This window comes from Nelusetta ayraudi, unplaced genomic scaffold, assembly GCF_046127955.1.
Source record: "Nelusetta ayraudi isolate G7.1 ecotype Tasmania unplaced genomic scaffold, CSIRO-AGI_Nayr_v1 ptg000061l, whole genome shotgun sequence".
Classification (NCBI taxonomy): domain Eukaryota; kingdom Metazoa; phylum Chordata; class Actinopteri; order Tetraodontiformes; family Monacanthidae; genus Nelusetta; species Nelusetta ayraudi.
This window is the reverse complement of record NW_027466111.1, coordinates 292,475-316,565: the sequence shown is the minus strand read 5'-3', so window position 1 is coordinate 316,565 and position 24,091 is coordinate 292,475. Positions and strand designations below refer to the sequence as shown.

General features: G+C 47.2%; 2 protein-coding genes across 3 annotated transcripts; one reads left to right on the top strand and one right to left on the bottom strand.

Annotated features, from left to right (window-relative positions):
- Window positions 1-564: 564 nt before the first annotated feature.
- zfta (zinc finger translocation associated) lies at window positions 565-12,814 on the bottom strand. Its single transcript, XM_076040510.1, has 6 exons — window positions 12,329-12,814; window positions 10,242-10,787; window positions 8,745-9,104; window positions 6,874-7,359; window positions 3,703-4,947; window positions 565-3,342 (listed from the first exon to the last, which is right to left on the bottom strand). The coding sequence occupies exons 1-5, from the start codon at window positions 12,498-12,500 to the stop codon at window positions 4,349-4,351; spliced, it is 2,163 nt and encodes a 720-aa protein (XP_075896625.1). The 5' UTR covers window positions 12,501-12,814; the 3' UTR covers window positions 565-3,342; window positions 3,703-4,348.
- A 3,630-nt stretch (window positions 12,815-16,444) lies between these two features.
- Window positions 16,445-23,833, top strand: LOC142897821 (uncharacterized). Of its 2 annotated transcripts, none has more exons than XM_076040412.1 (6): window positions 16,445-19,788; window positions 20,192-20,854; window positions 21,392-21,441; window positions 21,539-21,603; window positions 21,668-21,968; window positions 22,862-23,833. In XM_076040412.1, exons 1-6 carry the CDS (start codon window positions 16,738-16,740, stop codon window positions 22,941-22,943), a joined length of 4,212 nt encoding a protein of 1,403 aa, XP_075896527.1. In that variant the 5' UTR covers window positions 16,445-16,737; the 3' UTR covers window positions 22,944-23,833. The 2 variants fall into 2 exon arrangements, with proteins under 2 accessions (XP_075896527.1, XP_075896528.1); XM_076040413.1 differs by having other exon boundaries at window positions 16,446-19,788; window positions 21,668-21,988.
- The last annotated feature ends 258 nt before the right edge of the window (window positions 23,834-24,091 follow it).

Here is a 24,091-nt window from a genome sequence, read left to right as displayed (position 1 = left end):
TTTCCTCTCAGGATCTCAGCTTGGTGAGCATCCACACGGGTTTCACTGGACTGCACATGCCAACAGCTGTAGTACCGAGTACTACTGAGTACTACCGAGTACTGCCGAGTACTACTGAGTACTGCCGAGTACTACCGAGTACTGATGTGTGGACTGAAGACGAGAAACACAGCAGAATCTCCCTCAGGACACACACACACACACACACACACACACACACACACACACACACACACACACACACACACACACACACACACACACACACACACACACGTTCAATAAGTCAGAGCTGCGCCAGAGTGACAGGGGAATTATTTTACTCAGAAAAAGGCAAAAAAAAAAAAAAAAAAGTTATAAAATTGAAACATACACAACGACACGGTTGGCTGAACTCCTTCGCTCTGCTGTTTTCATTGTCGTCGCAGTGACACACTGACAAATGGCACGGACACACTTTGCAATGTTAACCCTCGGTTCCAAATATTCCAGCTTTTTGTTTGTACACATTTAAAAAAAAAAAAAACTGTCTTGACGTTCAATCACTTTCAGTTTCTTTCTTTCTTTCTTTTTTCATTCTGGAACTATTATTTTTCATCAAAAATATTAGTATATATTATGACTATTACATTTTTATAATTCCAAATCCACAGCTTTTTTTTTTTTTTTTTTTTAATTTTGTAAAACCTAATTTTCATAAATACTTTCTTTTTAAATACGTTGGCGCTTCATCTTAAATATGACAACTTGGGTCCTCGCGTTGGGGGTTCTTTTTTTTTTTTTTTTTTTTTTTCCTTTAAAATGTTGTGGAATTTGTCACGATGCCCTGACGCAGTGATAGAATCTTTATTCCCTGTACGAGCAAAGCTCACGCAAATACATAGAAAATCCCTCAAACGTCGGCCGTCGGTGTATTTGTGAACACTGCTGATGGTTGTCAGTGAGAGTAGAATCCCTGAGCTTCTCCAGGTGAGTGAGGCGACGTGCCGCCATTCCTTTCTTACATTACAGTGGTGGGTTTTTTTATCCTTCATTTCATACCTTAATATTACATTGCATGGAGAAAAAAAAATCATAATATTCCCAAATTCCCCCAATAGTTCTCAGGGGGGAGAGGGGGGGGGTGAGAGAGAGAGAGACAAACTGACTGAAGTAGAAAAAGTGGACATGCTTGCAAACATTTTGTAGAAACTCGGGTGCAAAAAGTGCTCGTAGAAAGAAAAACAAAAAGTAATTTTCTTTTTTTCTTTTTTTTTACATATTTACAAATTGTATTTTTTTTTAAATTTTTTTCAATTCAGTTTGCGGTGAAGTGAGTCGTGGTGTTGAAAAATAAAGAAAATACTGCGATGACTGATGTGAGAGCGAGAGGGCGCTGTTCTGGAGGTGAGCAAACTGCACAGTGGCGTTGAATTGTCTTCAGCAAAAAAAAACAACAACAACCCCCAAACTTCCCACCAAAGGGATTTTAAAAATCTTTCCTGATCGTGGTTGTGAAGATGATTGACGGGGCCGTTCAGGATCAAAGACCTGCTGTGGGGTGAGGGGGGGGGGGCAAAGTGCTGCGGTCTCCTGTGAGTTCTGCTGAATATTGGCTGTCAAAGCTTTTGGTTTGGAAGTTCCCTGAGACTGCAGGACTCACTCACACCTTCACAGCAAACTACAACGCAACTACAGGGCCGGCGGAGATTGAAACCCAAATCCCAGGAGACTCCTGTTGGGAGTTTTCACGTCTATCGGCGCTGCGTTTAACTTTTTCCCAAAAAAAAAAGAAAAATTGAAGTGCAAAAGCGTGAACAAAAAAAACAAAACAAAAACAACAGCTGCGTTTCCAGGACACTTTTTTTTTTTTTTTTTTCGCAGAATCAAAGCCAAATTTCCAAAAATTTCGACAAAAAACAAATTGCGATTTGCAGGTGTTTCCGTTGAATGGTGTGAAGCTCACCGGCTGTCGTCCTGCCAGACTCCAACTGAGGAGGAGGCAGGCACAAAACATCTGGCCATAAATCTGCACTTCCATGTAGTTTGCTGTCCAGAATGCTCGTTGTAGTTTTCTCTTTGATGACTTTGTAAAAAAAAAAAAAAAAAATTCCGTCTCCTCCTCCTCCGTCCAATCGTAACGCGCCATTTTCACTGGTCAGTCAAGTGGTCTCAACTGGCGGGTCGCAACCCAAAAGTGGGTTGTGGAGTCGTTGTGATTGGGTCACGGCTTCAGAATAAGAGGATGACGTGCGGGTCCGGAGGCTCCACCACTGCAGGGCGACTTCACCACTGAGTTCTGAAGAGCCGTGTTTCCAGAACCACCCGTCTGAAATCCAACGAGAATCCGCAGGAAGTGGATGGTAAAGTCCAGGTCCAGGTCTTCCTGAGGGGATGGAGGTGGCTCCTCCTGCTGGAGGTGTTTGGGAGGAGCGGTGGGGGTGGGGGGGGGACTTCAGACCCAGGAAGTCGCAACCCAAATTTCTCATATGAAATATAAAAACGCCCTCCCCACTTCCCATCAGGACGAGTCAATAAATTATTATTGTGTAAATATTGTGTTACAAAAATCATTGTGTGTCCTGCAAAATGGAGCCCAACATTTTCTTTATGTATATTTTCCAACAACAAAAAATCCTGAAACTGCGGACAAAGCTGAAACATCTCTCTGTGTGTGGCCAGCTTTTGGGTTGCGACCCACCAGTTGAGAAACGCTGTGTTAGTTGAACACGGTGGCACATTGCAGTTGTTATTGTTGCTGCCAGCAGGGTCGGGTTCGGCCTCGCCAAGCCTGTTTCCACGGAGCAGTTGAGGTTCATCAGAACCTCCCAGTGAGCCGCTGGTTCTTCTGGGTTCACTGCAGTACCAGCACCAGTGAGCTGCAAGGCTGCGTTTACTCACGCGTTGCTGCCAAACAACGTCTTGGATCCGACAGATAAACACCTGGTAATTTAATGAACCCACTAGTCCAGCCGTGGGCAAACTACGGCCCGGGGGCCATATGCGGCACGTTAAGCTTTTTAATCCGGCCCGCCGAACTTGAAGAAATGAGATTAAGAGTCAGTGAGGCATAGCTGTGTTTCCTCCATGTTGGATGTGTCACTTCAATAAAGAGCTGAACACCCTGGTGGTTCTGGGTGGTTCTAGATGGTCCTGGAAGGTTCTAAGAGCTAAACACCCTGGTGGTTCTAGATGATTCTGGATGGTTCTAAGAGCTGAACACCCTGGTGGTTCTGGGTGGTTCTAGATGGTTCTAAGAGCTAAACACCCTGGTGGTTCTGGGTGGTTCTAGATGGTCCTGGAAGGTTCTAAGAGCTAAACACCCTGGTGGTTCTAGGTGGTTCTAGATGGTTCTTGATGGTTCTAAGAGCTAAACACCCTGGTGGTTCTGGGTGGTTCTAGATGATTCTGGATGGTTCTAAGAGCTAAACACTATGGTGGTTCTGGATGGTTCTAGATGGTTCTAAGAGCTAAACACCCTGGTGGTTCTGGGTGGTTCTAGATGGTCCTGGAAGGTTCTAAGAGCTAAACACCCTGGTGGTTCTGGGTGGTTCTAGATGATTCTGGATGGTTCTAAGAGCTAAACACTATGGTGGTTCTGGATGGTTCTAGATGGTTCTAAGAGCTAAACACCCTGGTGGTTCTGGGTGGTTCTAGAAGGTCCTGGAAGGTTCTAAGAGCTAAACACCCTGGTGGTTCTAGATGGTTCTAAGAGCTAAACACCCTGGTGGTTCTAGATGGTTCTAAGAGCTAAACCCCCTGGTGGGGCTTCACAGACACTGACATGGTTGCAACTTTGCTTTGCTTGATTTTCCATTGACATCCTAGCACCATGTTTCCTCCTATGAGGTTCCTCACCAGAACACTGCATCCATCTGCTGCTGCTCCGCTACCCCCCAGTTAATCTTTTTTCTTCTAACCCATTGTGTCCCCGGCAGTCAAAACGTTGGCCCACCCCTGGACTGGATGGACTTTTGGTTCTGTTGCTGTGAGAGTTTCTCCATGAAGGCAGCAGCTGCCAGACCAACAGGACCAGGCGTGGACGGAGCGGTCAAACATTTTCAAAGCAGAGCCTCGTTCAGGCTGTGAAGCAGTGAGCCACTGAGCAGAGAGGCCTTCAGCGTAGCACCTAGCAACCGGTGGGTCGCGGCGCTGCTCGGGATTTTAATAAATAATCTATTTAGAGAGAAAATGTTGGGTATTTATTGCGCGGGACACAATTTGATTCAATCAATTCAATCGTTTTAGAAAGTGGACCAGCGGGTTTCATGTTTTTGTGAAATATATTTTTGAGCGCTGCGGTAAAAAGAAGAAAAGAAAGAAGTGGGTCCTGGGACTCCACCAGCTGAGAAGCACCGCTTCAGTGTCTCTAGGTGCTGAGCTGTTCCGCAGTGGGGACCAGGTCGGTGGGGACCACGTCGGTGGAGTCCAGGTCGGTGGAGTCCAGGTCGGTGGGGACCACGTCGGTGGAGTCCAGGTCGGTGGAGAGCGCCACCGTGTGGCCGTGGTCCTCGGGGTAGAAGCAGTCGTCTGCGTGGCAGAAGTGCACGGCTTTCTGGTTGTAGCTCTGCAGGCAGCGCTGCTTGACCTCTGGGCTGTAGTCCACGGTGTGGGGGTGCACCTGCTGGATGTGCCTCTTGATGGTGCTGACCTTCAGCGTGGCCAAGGTGGCGCCGCACACCATGCAGATGAGGCCGTGCCGGCGGCAGTCGTAGTCCATCAGGTACTCCAGCCGCCACCGCACCTGGTAGTTCCTCCTCTGGTCCTTGCCGGGGTAGTGGCTGTGGCGCCAGGGCGGGGCAGCGGCGCCGCTGTCCTTCGCTCTCGGCCTCCCGCCGCCCCCGCCCACCCCGCCGACCCCGCCCACCCCATCGTGCTTCAACAATTTGCTGGGTTTTACGTCCAGCTGGACGTCGTCCTCGCTTGGTTTTCCAGCGGCGTCCGAGTCAAACGCTGTCCTCGGCTCCTCTGAAAGAAAGAAAGGAAGAAAGAAAGGAAGGAAGGAAGAAAGAAAGGAAGGAAGAAAGGAAGGAAGAAAGAAAGGAAGAAAGAAAGAATGAAAGACAGGAAGAAAGAAAGATAGAAAGAAAGAAAATGAACGAAAGGAAGGAAGAAAGAAAGGAAGAAAGAAAGAAAGGAAGAAAATGAACGAAAGGAAGGAAGAAAGAAAGGAAGAAAGAAAGAATGAAAGAAAGAAAGGAAGAAAGGAAGGAAGAAAGAAAGGAAGAAAGAAAGAATGAAAGACAGGAAGAAAGAAAGATAGAAAGAAAGAAAATGAACGAAAGGAAGGAAGAAAGAAAGGAAGAAAGAAAGAAAGGAAGAAAGGAAGAAAATGAACGAAAGGAAGGAAGAAAGAAAGGAAGAAAGAAAGAATGAAAGAAAGGAAGAAAGAAAGATAGAAAGAAAGGAAGAAAGAAAGGAAGAATGAAAGAAAGAAAGGAACAAAAAGGAAGGAAGAAAGAAAGAACGAAAGGAAGAAAGAAAGAAAGGAAGAAAGAAAGAAAGAAAGAATGAAAGAAAGAAAGGAAGAAAGAAAGAAAGAAAGAAAGAAAGAAAGAAAGAATGAACGAAAGGAAGGAAGAAAGAAAGGAAGAATGAAAGACAGGAAGGAAGAAAGAAAGAATGAAAGAAAGGAAGAAAGAAAGAAAGGAAGAATGAAAGACAGGAAGAAAGAAAGAAAGGAAGAAAGAAAGGAAGAATGAAAGAAAGGAAGAAAGAATGAAAGAAAGGAAGAAAGGAAGGACAATAAGAGGTGCAGTGGAGCAGTTGAGTGTATTTTCGTTCGACTCGTGTTCCTTGTTTCAGAGAATAATATTTAATTTTTTGTGAGCTATGAGCTACAAAATGCACTGTGTTAAAGGTGAAGTGTGCAATGTTTGGAGGTGTTGTGGCTCTCACTGTGCCTGCCTGAGTGTCTGAATGCCGACTCAATGTTCTCCCACCGGGGACTCAACTGTCCAAAAAAAATCATCCATCGTTTACTTCTTTTGTTTCTTTCGAAAACTCTACCCTCTGTGACATCATGAAGGGTTAGCGATATCTATCAAACTGCCTCAGGGCTCACATCTAAATACGCCGTTTTCTGGAGATTCATAAATGTATCATTGTACAGGAGGACGAAGGACTGAAGGATAAATGGCATTAGCGACGATATCGCGATAGGACAGAACAAGATTTTCTAACCGCAAAGACTGCGATTTGATTGGCGGGAGTTCCACTCACGTGACTTTGCGAGCGGCACGAAGCAAAGCAAAGCAAAGCAGGCAGTGGGAGGAGTCGATGCTGCGACGAGCCGAGCCGGACGCACGGAGCGACGCGCGAGGAAAAGAAGCTCTTCCTCGTTGCCACCACCTGGTGGCCGTAGTTTAGCAAAACAGTGTCGGGAACGAACTACCGAAGCACCAAGTCTCGTAACTTGGCACCTTATAGCGGTTTTAACGCCGCTAGCATGTTAGCATCGGTTGAAAACCGCTAGCGTGTTAGCATGGGTTGAAAACCGCTAGCGTGTTAGCATGGGTTGAATGAAGCCGTGGATGTTTTGTGCTTTGTGTGGACTGAAACAAAATCATTCTGAGCTCGATTAAAATGTCTGGCAAAAACAGAGACACTGGTAGATAAATAAAGGCTCTTTCATATTGGTACATGCTTCATTTAGCCTACAATTTGTGTATAATAAATCTGATATGTCTATTATATAATTTTTTGTTTGTTTGTGGAAAAATACATGAGCGAAAGATTTAAAAAAAATAATCGCAGTATTGGGGGGGGAGATCGCGATTGGATTACTTTCCCTCATGGTTGAGCCCCAACAGGACAACCAACAGAAGGTTTGAGTGCAGGCGTGAATGAATGAATGAGCTCTGAGCAGGACTGAGACGGCCACGGTGGTCTCACCTTCAGAGGGTTTGGTGCTTTCGTGTGAGTAGTCTTTGGTCCACGCTGCCGCCATGGCCTCACGCTCCTGCCGACTCAGAGTCATGGTGTCGGGGTGGCACTCCTGGATGTGACAGCGGAAGCTGCTCACCTTGGACTGGAGCAGCACCTGAGAGCACACCATGCAGAAGGTGCCCTGGCCCTGAGGTCCGTAGGCCACCAGGTAGTCCAGCCGCAGCCTCCAGGGGTCGCCGTCCCGCAGCCGCCTCTTCCTGGGGTGCCGAGCTGCTGGAGGAGGAGCAGGAGGAGGAGGGGGAGGGGGAGGAGCCTGCAGAGGAGCTGCGCTTCCTCCGTCCTCCACCTTCAGACCACCACCCTGAGTTAAAGTGCCTGGGCCCACTGGGTACAAACCAGTGTGGTTCGCTGTCGCCTGCGTCTCCTCAGCGCCGACGTCCGGCTCCTCGTCTTTGGTGTCGGCCTCTGTTTTGATTGGATTCTCTGCTCTCTCTGCCAAGTCAACAGGACACAACAAACCACAGGTCAAACACGCGCACATTCTATTGTCATCATTACCAAAACTACCGTCATTGTTTCACTGATAGTATATGCTGATAAATGGTACAGTGTCCTATGTTGTATTCCATGGGTTGCAGCTAATTATATTTTAACTTTGTCTTCCTCTAAAACTTTTTAAACTCTTTTATTTTCTTTCATTTTCACACTTGCTTTACGTTGGGTTTCGCCGCACCAACGTTTCAGCAGCATGCATGACAAATCAGAAAGTGTCGCTCTGCCACGAGTACTTCTGACCATCAACAACAACATCACTTCATTTGTGTTGAGAGTATTTGATACAATGTTTATACTTGCAGAGGTAAAGGTTGTTATTTACACTCAGAGGGAACGGAATTCATCGTATAGCATTTAATAAAAGCAAAGGATAGATTTTCTATTACTGGAACCTAGAACTTGCCAAACGTTAAAAATGCACATATAATTATATCTGTCCCCATTGCACATATAACATACTACACACATACATTACTTATAAATAGCTCATCACACTTTTATTCTCATTTCCTTTTTTCCTCTATTTTTTTTTTTTTGGTGTGTTTTCTCTCTTTTTTTTCTTTCCTTGAGGACGGCTATGAGACGCAGCTCAAGGGTGTTGTGATCCGGGCTTGGTCCAGTACGTCTTCCTACTCCTTTCCAGCATATTTAAGTTGTGCGACATTTGTTTTTGTTGTTGTTGTTGTTGTTTTCCTTGAGTAATAGGCTTACATATTTTTTTTACTATTGAATCGTTTTATTTCTTTTCCTTCTTTTTATGCCCAAAGAAAGAATTAAATCAATAAATAAATCACGTTAATGACTTCTCAATAATGATCAACGATGCCTCGACAAGGTCGGATCAAATAGAATTTTAGACTTGTGGTCCATTAAACTGCTCAAACATTTATGAAGCAGGAATTGATGGGAATTTGAAGAACAACAGCTGCCGCAGTGCGACTCATGATGACTGACATGATGACTGACATGGCCGGAATCAAAGGGAACGCACTGACACTGCGAACCAGAGGGTGAGCAACATCTTCATCCACTGGTTAGCTCCTACTTCATGCCGACCCACGTCACTCATTAAACCTTTGCTTCTGCTGTGGAGGCCCAGTGTGGTTCTCTGGCTGCTCCCCAACAGAACCAGGCCCAGTGTGGTTCTCTGGCTGCTCCTCAACAGAACCAGGACCTGCAGCAGCTCATCGAGACCACAGCCAGCATCCTTGATGCTCCTCCTCCTCCTCCTCCTCCTCCTCCCCAGGAACAAATGTAATCTAACCGGCTCTGTGGCAGTGTGTGTGTGTGTGTGTGTGTGTGTGTTCACTGTTGTACCTCACCATGAGTGTGAGCCCAGGCCTGCAGAATGCAGTGCTTCTCCTCAGAGCTGTAAACCAGGGAGTTGGGATGGGTGTCCAACACATGGCTTTTAATGTGGTCCAGGTGAAGTGAGGGCAGTTCTCCTCCGCACACCATGCACAGCAGCCGGCCGGCCTTCACCTCGTACTCCATGAGGAACTCCTGTCGGAACCAGGCGTGCAGAGAGTCGTTGAGGTACCGTTCCAGGGTCTGGGCCGACGGTCCTGGGAGCTCCTGGTCCCCCTCTGGAGCTCGGAGGACTTCATCGCCTTCAGAACATAGAGACACGCTGCTGGGTGGTGCTTCCTGTTCCTGGGGCAGCGCAGGGGGTGGAGCTTCCGCTGCGTTCACCAAACATGAGACAGAATATTACGTTAGACTGGAGTTGAATGTTATTACCAGTAGATGGCAGCAGCCTTCTCATCAGCAATATCTGTGATGACTGCATTACCTTTTGGAACTCTCAGTCTCAACTACGGCCTCAACTACGGTCTCAACTACGGCCTCAACTACGGCCTCAACTACGGTCTCGACTAAGCTGTGATGTAATGTGTGCTCATTGTCAAGTCTGTATATTTATACTGTATTAGTAACATTTTTACTGCATTTCTTCTTCTTATTGTCCTGTTTTATTTTTCGGATTTGTTGCCGTCTTCTTTTCTTACTTTTTGCACACGGGAGCTGCAACGGACACATTTCATTGGCTTGTTGTTCAACGACCATGAAGAAATCTGAATGTCGGAGCCAAAATATTTATTTTACTTCCTTATTTTCTGATTTATTGGTATTTTTGGCTTCATGCGTTAACTATGGACTCTACAGTAATTGTTTCATTTTCATTTTAGTATTTTCTTCATCATGGCTTGCGCTAAGGGCCACGCCCCCTCATCACCGCGGGCAGGTGACTGCAGCACCTGCACTGTATGAGGGTGGTGAACGGGGCCGGCAGGGCTCTCGAGTCGAACGCAGGCGAACGCTTTCAGACCGCCGTCGAGCGTTTCTATTGGATTTTTTTGGACTATTTTTGGAATACTTTGACGATCAGTGTGTGGGAAGCAACCTGAGCCGCGCTTTGTCCACTGTGGCGGTAAGACTGTTGTTGTTGTTGTTGTTGTTGTTGTTGTTGTTGTTTTTGGAAAAAGCGGGACAATAAACAAACATTGCATTGGCATCGGATCGCTGCGTCCTCCAGAGTTTCAAACTCAGCGGATTCACCGAGAGCAAAGCGCGGTAATTCAGTGGGAAAAGGTCGAGCTTTTACTTCATCCTAACCATCATGTGAAGACACTTCATCACGTTCATGAGTTCTCAGTAATCATCAACACTGCCTTAACAAGGTCGGATAAAACTGAATTAGCCTTGTGGTCCTCAGGGGCTACCTGGTGCCCCAGCTAGCAACACGCTAGCTCATGCGCTGTCACTCTAACCCACACCACTACCAACAAGAGTGAGAAGCTGCAGACTCTTCACAAACCCACCGACTGCATGTTGTTTTAAATCCAGCTTCTGCTCCTCCTCCTCTTCCTCCTCCTCCTCCTCCTCCTCTTCCTCCGCTCCCCCCTGAGGCCCTGCTCCAGCAGCAGAGCCGTACATCCCCTCGCTGGCCACGCTGAGGTGGCTCTCCCACCCGGACCGGATGACCTCCTTGTCGGCGGCGCTCCACAGCAGGGAGTCCGGGTGCTTCTGGCGGATGTGCCTCTTGATGGTGCTGAGCTTGAGCGTGGCCAGCGAACTGCCGCAGACCATGCAGATCATCCCGTGCCGCTGGGGCTCAAAGTCCATCAGGTACTCGCTCCGCCAGTACTCGTGGTAGTAGCGGCGGTGGTCGCGGCCCGGGATGCGGCTCAGGCCCGGGCGCGAAGCCCTCTGAACTGTGGGCTTCTGCGTGGAGGGTCCAGAGGCCGGGGACAGGAGCGGGTGGTCCGGGCCCTCGCTGATGCTCCAGTAGCTGGTGCCCGGAGACCTGGCGGCCGTTCCAACTCCACCCTTGCATTCCTCCAGGCCATTGGCAAGGCTGTGTTCTTCTGACAATAGCAAACACAAGACGGAAAGAAAGTGGTGAGTCTCTAAAGTTCCACGATTGCTGAATGAGGAGAAGGAGGAGAAGAAGGAGAAGGAGAAGCAGAAGATGGAGCAGAAGGAGAAGCAGCAGGAGAAGGAGGAGAAGGAGGAGAAGCAGAAGATGGAGCAGAAGGAGAAGAAGCAGAAGAAGGAGGAGAAGGAGGAGAAGGAGGAGAAGCAGCAGCAGGAGGAGAAGGAGGAGAAGGAGGAGAAGGAGGAGAAGAAGGAGAAGGAGAAGCAGAAGATGGAGCAGAAGGAGAAGCAGCAGCAGGAGGAGAAGCAGCAGGAGGAGGAGGAGGAGAAGCAGCAGCAGAAGGAGGAGGAGAAGGAGGAGTATGATCTCAACTAATCTGAATGTGGTGGATTTTGTGTCAATAATTGAGATTTTAGTTTTATCACTATGAAGTTAAAAACTTGGAATTAAATGAGTTGGAAGAACACAGTGCAGTCAGATGGATGGAACATTTAAATACTACAATTGTACTACAATTGCACAATTGTGTGTGTGTGTGTGTGTGTGTGTGTGTGTGTGTGTGTGTGTGTGTGTGTGTACATAAAGAGAGGGAGCGCTAGATGGATGGAGAGAGGGAGAGAGAGAGAGAGAGAGAGAGAGAGAGAGAGAGAGAGAGAGCATTTATTTTGCAGGACACAATTCAATTTGATGATTTCTATTATTTTATTAACTCGACATTAAAGAAAGATGGGCTGGCGTTTTTATTTCTTGTGGAATAAACTTGAGTGCAGTGAAATAAATGTGGGTGGCGAGACTCCACCAGTTGAGAACCACACTCACATGAGACCGTAAAAATGTACAAGGAAGGAAAACATGAATAACTATTATTAATTTTTTTTTTTTTTTTTTAAAAACCACACACCTCAGACGTGTTTTGTTGCTTTCTCAGGGCGAGTTTTCAGTGCGGTACGTATTTCTTTAAGGGGAGCCATTTAAAAAAAAATGTATATATATATATATATATATATATATATATATATATATATATATATATATATATATATATATATATATATATATATATATATATATATATCAATCGTATTATTGTGTGTTTGTTTGTTTGTTTTGTTGTTGTTATTTTCCTTGCGTAATAACCTTACATATTTTTTTTTTTACTATTGAATCTTTTTTTTTTATTTCTTTTCCTTCTTTTCATGCTCGAATAAAGAATTAAATAAATAAAATAAAATAAAAAATTGTTTACCCTCGAGTCTGAGGCGGCTGCTGCGCATTGACCACTAGGTGGCAGCAGCGCTCCTCGCTCTGAGCGCCTTTTGTTTGTCAGGAGCCACAGACAGACGGAGGGGCCATGCTGCTCCACGGCATTGTCCCTGACACGGATTAACTGGCTGTCTGACAATGGCCGTGGCTCTGACAGCCACAATGGTGTCGAGAGGGGGGGGTGGGGGTGGGGGACACGGGACGGGACGACACACTCGCAACAATAACACATTATTTGTTCATTCATTCATTTATTTATTTTGTTACCTCCCAAGTTGCTCTCCTCGGGCGGCGCTTCCTCCTCCCCGCCGATGATTAACGAGAGCAGCTCGGGTTGCTGGAGCTCCACTGGCTCCTCCACTGGCTCCTCCACTGGCTCCCTAGCGCCTCCACCACCTCCACCGCCGCCGCCGCCGCCGCCACTTCCCGTCCCCTCCATCCTCACCACGTCCGCGGCCCCGCTGTGCCTTCCTCTCGGTCCGTGCAGCGGCGGGAGGACATGTCAGGAGGACGCCGCCAAGCAGCGCGTCATAAGCAGTCACAACGTGTCCACATCGGCGGTTGTTCGGCTCCGATCGGCTCCGCATCTGGGCTCCGTGAAGGAGCCCTCCACCCCCCCGGTGCTGCTCCTGCGATGGCAGCAGCCCCTCCACCTCACCACCACCAGCACCAGCACCAGCGCCAGCACCGACACCACCAACCCCACCCTCCTCGTCTCCCCTGCACGGGGAGCCAAGTTGAACTTTTCAACACAACAATCACACAACCGTTGGACTCCCAAAGTGGCGACCAGTCCCCGCTGTGAAGGTGGATCCGCTCGCGGCCCGCCAGGCCTCCCCCTTGGACTCAATGTATTTTAAGGTTATCGCTTGTCTTCAGGGTGGGGGAGCCGGACTCAGGGGCCCCTGGGGCTCCTTAAGGGGCTCCTGGGTAAATTTAAAGAGACAGTAGCAGGGAGCCCACGGCGAATGCGCGCACCCGCACGCACGCCCATCACGAGGGGTGCGGAAGTGAGGGGTCCTAACGGGGGGCGGGGGGAGGGGGGGCATCAGCAGCTGATAGCGAGAAGTGACGGCTAACGCCGATGCTAACCGTCTTCGTCGCAGTCATTTCAATGGCGGATTGGTCGGCTAACGCTAACTGTGGCCCCTACTGGCCGACTAGAGAATAGTTTGCACACTGTTACACAAATCCCACCGGCTCCTTTACAGTGTGACTGTGAACAAATGTGTGAATTATTGGTCAGTAGTACAAGTGGACAAAAAATAAAAAATAAAAGTATGCATACACACGGTAAATGTACAGAATAACCATTTAAATTGGTATTTAATCGTGAAATGAATGAGAAGCCGTCCATCCCGGAGACTCTGCCAGAGCTTGAAATATTTTCTAAATATCAGCTTGTATTTTGTAACATTTCGGGCAAATTTGGGGTATGTAAATAAGACCTTAAAAAAAAAAAAAACAACAACAAGTGCCACGGATCAATATATGTGCTACTTTATAGAGCAAGCAATGTATCAATATTATGGAACATAATGGCAGGATAGCGTCGGACTGTATCACAATCCCACTTCCTGTGCGTCCATCACGGAGTTTAATATCGTTCTACATTTATCAACGCAACTATTACACTTACAATAGTGAGATTGTATGTGACATTTCACACTGGAAAATCAATGAACCGACATCACCCTCCCTCCCTCCCTCCTCTTTCAGTTCTGATCAGTTTGTTTGTTTGTTTTATCGATGGCGATATTGATTGTAACCACAGAAAACATACTGTATGTACCTGCTATTGCGAGGGAAATAACCGATCAGTGAAGGTAATTTGATCAAGAGACCTTTGTTCAACTGTTCAAAACACACACACACACACACACACACACACACACAGGTCAGGGCAGCACTGGCCAGCAAGGCAACAAATTAGCCAATCTGATTTATGTCGCCACAATCCGGCGGGATTATCTCTCATGTATCGCAATAATCGCTGTTTATTACTCCTCCAAATTGATCTGGGAGTCCGTGGTACACACACACACACACACACACGCGCGCACGCAGTGAATAAAGCCACAGCGCCGCCGTCGCCAGTCCCACATCCTGGCACTTTAAGCGTTGTCAAGGCAGCAGCAGCCTGGGAGCTCGGATGGCTAACGGGAAACTAGCCGCGCGCTGTCCCCGCTCCCCGAACCACCTTTCGAACCCGCTCGCCTCAACTTGTCCCCGGGAAAGTTCGGCTTTCACCGCCAGGTAACGGCTAACGCATGCTATGCTCGTCTCCCCGACACCACAGCCAGCAGCACCACTAGCAGCCTTGCTGGTTACATACACCCTGTTTGTGCAGCAGTATTGTGTTGCTTGTGTCGCTAGTTTGAAGACAGACAGACAGACAAACAGACAGACAGCAGCCCTGGTGGACAGGCGAGGCAAACCGTGTCCATTGTGCCGCCGAGAGACAGCCTGTGTACCACCGTGGCGTCTCTTTGGACTGGGTCGAACACGACCGCGGTCCTGTAAACCAAATTCGAACATCTCGACTGGGACAATTAGTGGCGGAGGAAAGAGGCGTTTTTAAAAAAGGTACAACGTCAACATCGCGCCGCTTCCTGGATCCCGGACGTGTTTTTGTCAAAGTAAATTGCACGCGCTGGGTGATCTGTGACACCGAGAGGCGCGGTTCTGTGACTGTTTATTATGAATACATGGCAACGGTTAACGTAAAGCAGTCCGTCTGTGGTGGACTAGGCCGTCGGTGGTGTGTAGCACGTGGGGGAAGCCGCGGTCAGGTGAGTGTTTTGGCGAGAGAAGGTGTGTGTGTGTGGGCGTTCTTGTATTGTCTCTTTGCAAGTGGACGAATGTGATGCTTTCAGCATTTTGGAACGCAAGGTCTCGAGAAAAATGAATAAATAGTCAAGCATTACCTATTCGCACCCTTCCTGAGGTTTTATACACTGCACTGTATAATATTTTGCAGAGGCCAATGATTACATCACTGGTGATAATACAATAGCTAAGTAGAATTGCATAGAATGAAGGCAACATAGGTCAGCCCTCACCTTAGTTTAGGTGGTTTGGTTTGTGCATGATGTAGGACTGAACAGGGGCTGCCTGCCCTGCACAGTGTTGCAAGAACGCCTCTCCAAGTCTTGGTGTAGGCAGTCAGCTCTACACCAGACATCATTCTCTCTGTTATTAACTATGGAAGCGTATTGCTGCCACCCTAGAAAAAAAACAAACAGGGCTCAGTATCACGTTATAACGCAATACTTTCACGTTTTTCCGTGATCATTTTCGCAGCTCATCCATAGTCGGAGGGATATACTTGATAGCGTTTCTTTCTTTAATAACCTTTCTGTATTATATATATATATCACATGAGAACTTTCGTGGACAGAGCTCTTCTTTCACGGTATCGAAACATCCCATAATACAACAGAGAACAACAAAACGCGCTCATACACCTTATTGGCGTTAGTGGATCATGTGACCCCCCACTGGCTGATTAACCTCAAGATAAAATCACAAAACAAAATAATATGAGAACGTACCAAATCCAACAGTATGGGATTGCATCGTAGGAAGAATGAATCCGACCCGGTTGAAGTTGCGTCGTTTTCTCTTTGATCAGCTGGAGGGGCACGGAAGGCTCCATGGGTACAAGTTCCACCATCTCAACTGCATCCTAATTATCACGTTATAACGTGAAAATTATCACGTAAAAATTTGAAACTATCGCGTTATAACGTGATACTGAGCCCTGTTTTTTTTTTGTTTTTTTTTCCAGGGTGGCAGCAATACGCTTCCGTAATTAACGGAAGGTGTATAAATAAAGGTTGCTGTTTTGCTGTTTCATGTGTGAGTGATAGTGATATTGTCCAGCGATTAACTTGACATTTTAGAAATTATTTTAAACCAAAATGACATAAATGAACAATCTAGCTGCGTTTCAGTTAGCCTAACGTGTTGCGTCACAGCTACAAGTTTGCAAGTTTGATTTCACCTTGAGCCTGAGTTGAGTTTGCATGTTGTCAGTGTTGACTGCAATGTGTTGTAGGTTTCCTCTCGCTACTCTGATTCCTTTCACTGTCTAAAATGAATTAGGTGAGTCAGGGTGATGGATGCAATCCAACAGCCACCACCTTCTACTGTAAAGAACACTGATGATATAACTACAGTGACGGTTGTGACACACAAAAAATGCTTGTGACTGTCGAGGTTAAAAAAAAAAAAAGAGAGACACACCTTTAAAGGACGGCAGTTGGAGTAATTTTACTTCAAAAAAATAAATTGCAATCAGTTAATTTTGCAACAAATAGTTTGGCTCAGGCTGTCACTTATAATGGAAGAATTAAAAAAAAAACAATAAGATCTAATCCGACTAATTGTTTCTGTTGTTTCTCTGTTCCTCAGGACTCCTGCACATGTCGCATGTCATGTCTGAGAGAGTCGGTTGCTGCTCAGACTATTGCAGCATCTTATAGGCAGGCAACATGTAAAATAAACAGCAGTTATGATCAGTGATGGAGTGAGAGAATCAACTGAGGGGTGACAACAAGAGTGAAATTAAGCCGTTCAGCGAGGAGAGTGATGCCAAGCGGTGCTACGAGGAAAAGTGGAGCCACGCAATATTTTTGAATGAGAACTGTTTGCTTATCTCACCTGGCAATAACATGCCAACTGCAAAGGCTAAAGGTGCTTCAACGACCTACCATTACCAGCCTGTCTCAGAATATGACAATGACACCCTTGCCCAAAAGAGGGAATACTGGAGGACCAAGAAGCGGGAGCAGAGAGCTCGTCTGTCGGAGCACAGAAGAAGGTCGACACAAGACCGTCAAGGAAAAAAGCCTGTTTGTGTAAATGCCCCTGCAGTGGAGAATAACAGCTTCTCTGACCACCTTACTGCTGCCTCATGTCCATTGACCACAAATAATGAGTCATTCAAAACTGCCAGTAGCGCTCCTGCATCCCAGACTGGAACCACAGTGGGAAATGGCTCAGTTGAGGACACCAAAAGCCAAAGGGAGAGGTGGCTTGAGAAGGTCACCCTCAAGAAAGCCTTACTTCAGTTATCTCGATCGTCACGTTGCGTCTCGGCCAAAGCGGCTGGACGTGAAGAACCCGCAGTGAAATGTCTCACAAGGTGCGTGAAGAAAACCGTTACCTCAGTCCAACTGGCTGCACCTCCTGTCAAAGCAACGACAACTCTCAATGGCAGCTCTGCGAAAATGGAACTTCAGCCACGTGTACTTATGCAGAGAACATCTGTTGCTGAACCAGAACACACGGCGCAGGTTGAGTTCCGTATTCGGCCCAGACTCTTAGCCGCCAAAGTGAATGCAGGTATTATACTCACGCCTTCCTCAGGTCCACCTTCGAAAGCAGAGGGCAAAGAAACAAACGCCTCACCCAGTGGTGGAACAAAGAGTGCCTTGGTCACCCCGCACACAGCCAACAGTGCTGGCAGCACACAACCATCACTTGACCCCGAGGAGGAGAAGACTGCTAAGCGAAGAGAGCACTGGCGAATCAAAAAGCGAGAACAGAGAGCAAAGTTAGCCAAAGCCAGAGAGAAGATGCACGTCGCAGAGGCGTTACCACTGAGGCAAACAGCACAAAACACAAGGGTACCGGATTGCGCAACGTCCCGCCAGTCTGTGTCTCAGACATGTTTACAGGAAATAGGTCAGAAGCAGTGTTGCTTTCAAGTCAAAAGTTCATTTAGGACTGCCAAAAGGAAACATAACAAACTACAAATTTGTAGAAATTCAAATGACAAAAGTATCAATCTGATGGCTTATCCTGTAAAGAAGTCAGGGGAAGCACAAAGAAAGCTTCAAACCTTCGCACACCTTTCCAATGTCTCCAGAGGGATTGCACGGTATAAAATGCCCCGGAAGAGGTTCATTGAGGTCCAGAAGAACTTAATGAGTCAAAGGAATAGGAGGTGTTTATCCCCAATGCTTACGTCGGTCTTTGGTTCCAGAAATGTTCCCGGAATTGACCCCAGTGACACGCCTGAGCAAAAGATAGCAAAACAGCGCGAGTACTGGCGGAACAAGAAGCGCGAGCAGAGAGCTAAGTTGTCGTATGAGGTGAAGGCACAGTTGAAGGAGAAGGACTCGTTGATGCGCAGGGTGAAACGTTACCAAAAAATCCTGGGGGAGTTGAAATGTGCCAGAGCACAAGCGCAGTCGGCAGGAAGCGGCCTCACCCTCGCCTCAGAGACCATCGGTGGGTTTATTAAGGAGGACGGGACGATGACCAATAACGTTCCCCAAGTTTCTGCATACCTTAAAACAACAACGGACAAAAACAGCACGGTTACGGCCTATCAGTTTGATACTAAGCAGAAAAGAATTGCACCACTGTGTGCAAACCAGCCTGCAATTTCACTCCGTTCATCTGGCGTTAAAGTCTCTGCTCCTCCATCGGGACAGTTGCCCAGCAAAGCTTTGCAGCTAGTGTCACTTAGACGGGGGGGGACCCAACTTGAAGGTGCAAATTCTACTTCTCGTGCGTCGGGGCAGCTCACACTCACTCACCATCCAGCCACTCCAATGGCAGGCTCAGCAATAGAGCACAACCAGGGTGGGTGTGTCATGAAAATGGCCATTTCAACCTCTGTAGCCTGTGTGAACACAGAGTTGACAGAGGAGGAGAGGATGGCCAAGAAGAGGGAGTACTGGAGGATGAAGAAACGTGAGCAGCGAGCAGCTCGTGCTGCTCAACTAAAGAGGGGTCTCCTCCAGGCCAGGATCAGTGCAGCTTTTAATAAGAGGAAGGTCCAGAAGCAGGTAGCAGCTAGCGTGGAACCACTCGTCCAAACCCCTGCAAGTAATAACAGACAAAATGCACAACCTGGTCCTGATAGTACATCGACCATGCCACATGCAAGTGAGATTAAACAAGAGAATGAGGCTCTGCCAGAAGTTGACCTCAATCCTTACCCAGACCGAGACATCAAACCCCCGACGACCCCGACACCACCCCCTGAGCCCCGGCCACCCGAGCCTGACTCGGCTTCCAGCGCAGACAGCCAGACGACCACGCTGTTGGCCGTGGCCTCCATGAAGAAGCTCCTGGAGGAGTCGCTTACCAGAGTGAGCGAGTGTAAAAGTGAGGTGGTGAGCGAGGCAAAGGTGGAGCCGGTGGAAGGAGATCTGGAATCTGAGACCAAGCCAAACTTGAGTCAGCTCTCTTTTACAAAAGAGGAAGCCGTTCCCACAGACGTTGACCCGATGGTGTTGGACAGCAAAAGTTGGCAACGAGATGTACACCACGTATCAATCAGGGTAAGCTCAACCAGCCACAATCCTACGGAGGCTTCACACACGAGTGCGGCGCCTCCGTCTCCTCTGTCCAGCAAAGCACTTCCTGTCTGTGCCCACTCGTCCCAGACCGCTTCACACGCAGAAGTGAAAAACTCCACCGAATCCACCATCGGCCCGTCGTTGCCACTAAACCAGAGACTGTGTTTGGTCGAGCCGCCAAAGCTGCATCACATCCCCGTGGGCCACCAAGACTTTGAGCCCCAATGTCAGGTAGCACAATACTTCCAAAGCAGCGGCGGCGGCGGCGGCAGCGGCAGCGGTAGTCTGAGCAGCCTGCAGAAGAAGAGGGAGTACTGGAAGCTGATGAAGAGGCAGCAGCGGGCCAGACTCCGGGCCAGGCAGGCAGAACGTCGTGGTGGATGCAGTGGCTCGCTGAAACACACCCAGGTGATGTGATGTTTTATGTTGATTTTATATGCTGGGTTTTCAAATTGGCTTTTATGTTCCAATGTTGTTGAATGCTAGCGGACCATTAAAGGCTCACACAAAATTGTCTCACTTAGTTTCCTTTGTGGTGCAAATCTGGACAGGATTTGTTTTTTTTTAATTGGTGTCCGTTAAATAAATGAATGCTACGTTTAAAGGTCCAATGTGTAAAAATTGAGCTTGATTTATGATTTTTACATTGGTAAAAGCCTAACGTGCTACTCTTGCACCAGCGTTTTTAAGGAAGCCGTCTGACAGTGGACTGTGAAATATGAAACGCTATCAGGCCAGGCTTCCTGAAAGATTTTGCACACTAGACCTTTGTGTACGGATGATTTATTTTTCATTTGCTCTTTTCTCTCAGGCTTTCAATGTAACCGTGTGCCACGCTGTCGAGGGGGTCGATCCTCAAGCAGCAAGTCCAGCCATCCAGCCAGAGACATGCGCTGCCTCCTCGTCTGACAAACTCCTCTGCAGTTTGCCCGTCACTGCAGTCGCTGGCTTACCAACATGTGAATTACACAAAAGAGATACTGAACACTCGCACTATCCGCAAGTTCAAGAGTTTTGGCGGGAAGAAGCCTCGTCAGGGCCGCAGCTACACGCCCACAGTCGGACGTCTACAAGCACAGACTCCTCCCCCTTTCCACCGGCGCTCAAGCCCCCCGACAATCCACTTTTCAGCATCGACTTGCTGCCCATTGAGCCGGCTGGTCAAACTCCAGGTTCCTCGTTTGGTCCTGTAAAGACACCTCACGCCCAGATTCAGAAGCTCGCGCGTGAGGGACACGAGGGTCCCACCACCCTGAGCCCTACGCGCACCATGGTTCCACCGAAGCTCAACCCAGGAGACTGCGAGGAGGATTTTCTGAGGAGGAGACGAGAGTACTGGAGGATAAAGAAGAAGGAGCAGAGAGCCAAGAAGGCCAAGAGGGAGAAGGTTGGCGCCCAGAGGAGAACTTCCACTAGCAGTTGGAGGCCCATCCTGCCCTCTCAGGACATTCCCATACAGGCAGAAGCCTTACAGGTATGATGTGAAACTTTAAGGCTCTATCTGTTTATCCCAGAGTAGAACAGACAGCAACAGATTAATCAACGGAGGTGAAGTCATCCTTCAAACCTTGCAGTCTGACGGCCTCAGTGAAATCACAACCATGCAAAGTAATTACTGTGAATTTTGGATCAGACGGTGTTGTTTCTCCCTCTCGGTATGGCCTGAGGTCAGTGTGTGAAATATTCCCTCAATGTTTTTTAGCTTCAAAAAGCTTTAGCTTCAAAAAACTAAAAGAAAAGATTTTTTTTTATCTTTTTGAAAAAAATATGAGACCCCCTTAAATTTTGCTTCGAGGCTTTGAGGCGTCTCATGGGTTGATTGGGGGGGGGTGTGTGTGTGTAACCTTCTGGCCCAGCCTGTATTTGGCACACTGCCTGAAGTCATAGATAATACATACTCCACGCCATGTTTATGAGACATAGTATCATGCATCGCCTCAAGGTGGCACTCAACTGTTTGTCAATGAAGATCCTTTCCTCTTCTTTTCCTCCTCCCTGTGGCCTGGTGTAGGACTGTGGGCAGTGGGTGACCTCTGAAGGAGGCTCACAATGTGTAATGAGGTAACCATTGATAAATATTCTGCCAACACCTGCGTAGCCTTGACTCTGCATTTCACGTCTTGTGATTTTGAACAAAGCCTTGTTCTCCTGCTCACAGCGCTGCAGTGGACGCAGATGCGGGCTCCTTCCCATACTTGAGTTGCAGCAGAAGCACAATGGAAGGTGAGATAACTGCACGTTTGGACTCCAGTGAATGGTGTTGCTTCAACTGGTCCGGTGTGTCCAGGCGAGGCCGGACTGTTTGCCAGCTGCGAGGGTAAGGAGTGCGAGGACGGCCCTCCCTGCGACGCCGCCTGGAGGCAGCGCTACCTCATGGACTACGACCCGCTCAACCAGCTGCTGGTGTGCATGGTGTGCGGCGAGCTACAGTACTCCCACAGCGTGGAGGGCGTGAGGGGCCACATCGACGAGGCCCACCCGGACACCCTGAGCATGGACGAGGCGGAGAAACAGCGAATACTGGAGGCCTGGGACGAGCAGGTGTCCCAGCGGGAGCAGTTCTTCATCAGCCAGCTGCAGCAGCAACAGTGAGGCCCACGCCCACCAGGTACTGAATGGAACAGAGGAGGGTGGGACGCCTCTGTTAAGGCCACACTTGCATCATCACAGCAACAGTATGGTGCAAAAGAAGGAAAATGATGTTCATTAAAAAGAAAATGAAGAAATAAAATCAAAGATTTAGAGTCAGAGAGGAAATATTTTATTGACATCATATGGAAGTTTTTTTTTTTACTAGTTATGTACATAAGATTGGCATATAAATAAGTGTTTTATTGCACCTTTATGAAATGTAAAGTGGTTGAGAAGATGAGTGATGCATCTGGCTGGCTCAAGTAAAGAACAGGGACGTTCCAGAGAAATATGTCCAAAAATACCAGTGTGTGTGTGTGTGTGTGTGTGTGTGTGTGTGTGTGTGTGTGTGTGTGTGTGTGTGTGTGTGTGTGTGTGTGTGTGTGTGTGTGTGTGTGTGTGTGTGTGTGTGTGTGTGTACATATATATATATATAAAAATATATATCTTTCAATACAAGGCTTCTTTACAAGTTTCAAAAACACAAAAGATGAATTTATTATTTATTAGTAAATAAAATAAAAACCCTTGAGAGTTGGAATTTCCCCAAATTTCAAAATCGTACAAACATCATTAGTGCTCATTTCTAGTGCTCTTGGATCATGTAGTGTGTCTACATGATCAACTTTTCACTTTAAGATCCAAGGTTGGCAACTGTTACTTTAAAAAGTTTACAAATGTGTCGTTTCAACTTTAAAGAGTTGCTGTGATATTGGCAGAAAAACCTTCCTGATTTTGTCTTTAATGATTTTTTTTTTTTAACGTTACTTTGGTTTGGATCACTGTGTGTTCCGCCGTGTTTCACGCCTCTTCTTCTAATTTCTCCAAACCCTCCCGACTTGTTTTTCAGAAACGCACATGGAAGGAAGGAGCAACTAAAGTTCATCCACCAAGAAAATGAAACCTACACTTTGTCCGTCTTATTCCTTTAAGGTGTTTCGTTAACCTTTATTGAAAATGAGCCTGAAAAAACATGCATGTGAGGTGAATTGGAAACTCTAAATTGACCGAGGGTGTGTGGCCCTGCCGTGAAGCGGCCACCTGCCACCCAGCTGGGATGGGAACCAGCAACCCCCTGCCACCCAGCAGGAAGCTGGTATGAAAGATGGATGGATGTTATTTTCATGTATTGTTCCCATGGTGAGAGCGCTGCTGGGCCGTGTCCCTCCAGCAGATGGCGCCCTAGACAAGCACCTGTATGGCCTATGCCAGGAGCCACACCTGATCTCAACATGGAGCAGAGTTCCTGTGCACATTAGAAATTCTTCTCACTACTTTAATCGCTGACTTGCATCCTGGTTCAAGACTTTTCCATGCTGTGTTCTGTTCCTTCAATCCTGAATCCATCCAAACGTGCTGCCTGAGGCCACTTTAATAGCTTTGTCTCTGCACATCATGCATGTCTCATGTCAGACAACATCAGCATTGTAAATACATAAGTCTTATGTGGTTATGTGATACCATTTTTGTTCCCTTATTTATTCTTATTATTTATTTATTGAACTTTCTATTATTGTATGATCATTGATAATGCAACAGTCATGTCAGTAGATAGTCAATAGAGTTTTTCATTTTGGTATCGAGGGACCCAAAGGTTTTCCTGCATGAAGAGGAAATTTGGATCAGACGTCAGAACGTTCCTGTTTCTGATTGACCTTCACCAGGAAGAGGAAGGCTGACAACTGCTACAATAGCCTGGAATGGCTCAGTGTGAATGAACTCTTTTGCCATTGGAGAATGTAAGCCTAACTTGATGACTTGTATACCAATTCAAAGACAATGGTGAAAACTCTTTTCTGTAATAAACTTTCTCTACACTGTTTGGAGATTGCTTTGCTCATATTTTATGTGATATTGGATATATTGCGGTGTGGCTGTAGCACTGTGTAGCAAGGCAGGATACAGGAAGTGGGCTAAATGGGAAGTGACATCACACGAGCAGGAAGAGGAAGAGGAGGAGGAGGAGGAGGAGGAGGTCAGAAATCAGAGACACCTGAGCTGAAAGGCAGAAGGAACTTCAACAAAAAGGACCAAGAAGCAGAAGCAAAGGGAAGTGAGAAGTGAGACAAGGAAGGAGAAG

Excerpts from the sequence above, each read along its gene's own strand:
- LOC142897821 (XM_076040412.1), top strand. The coding sequence starts at position 16,738 with ATGCCAACTGCAAAGGCTAAAGGTGCTTCAACGACCTACCATTACCAG. Across the intron at positions 21,604-21,667 it reads CAGCAGAAGCACAATGGAAG|GCGAGGCCGGACTGTTTGCC; the intron begins GTGAGATAACTG and ends CGGTGTGTCCAG. Across the intron at positions 21,969-22,861 it reads AGCCAGCTGCAGCAGCAACA|AAACGCACATGGAAGGAAGG; the intron begins GTGAGGCCCACG and ends CTTGTTTTTCAG.
- zfta (XM_076040510.1), bottom strand. The coding sequence starts at position 12,500 with ATGGAGGGGACGGGAAGTGGCGGCGGCGGCGGCGGCGGTGGAGGTGGT. Across the intron at positions 10,788-12,328 it reads CGAGGAGAGCAACTTGGGAG|AAGAACACAGCCTTGCCAAT; the intron begins GTAACAAAATAA and ends TGCTATTGTCAG. Across the intron at positions 7,360-8,744 it reads GGCCTGGGCTCACACTCATG|AGAGAGCAGAGAATCCAATC; the intron begins GTGAGGTACAAC and ends TTGACTTGGCAG.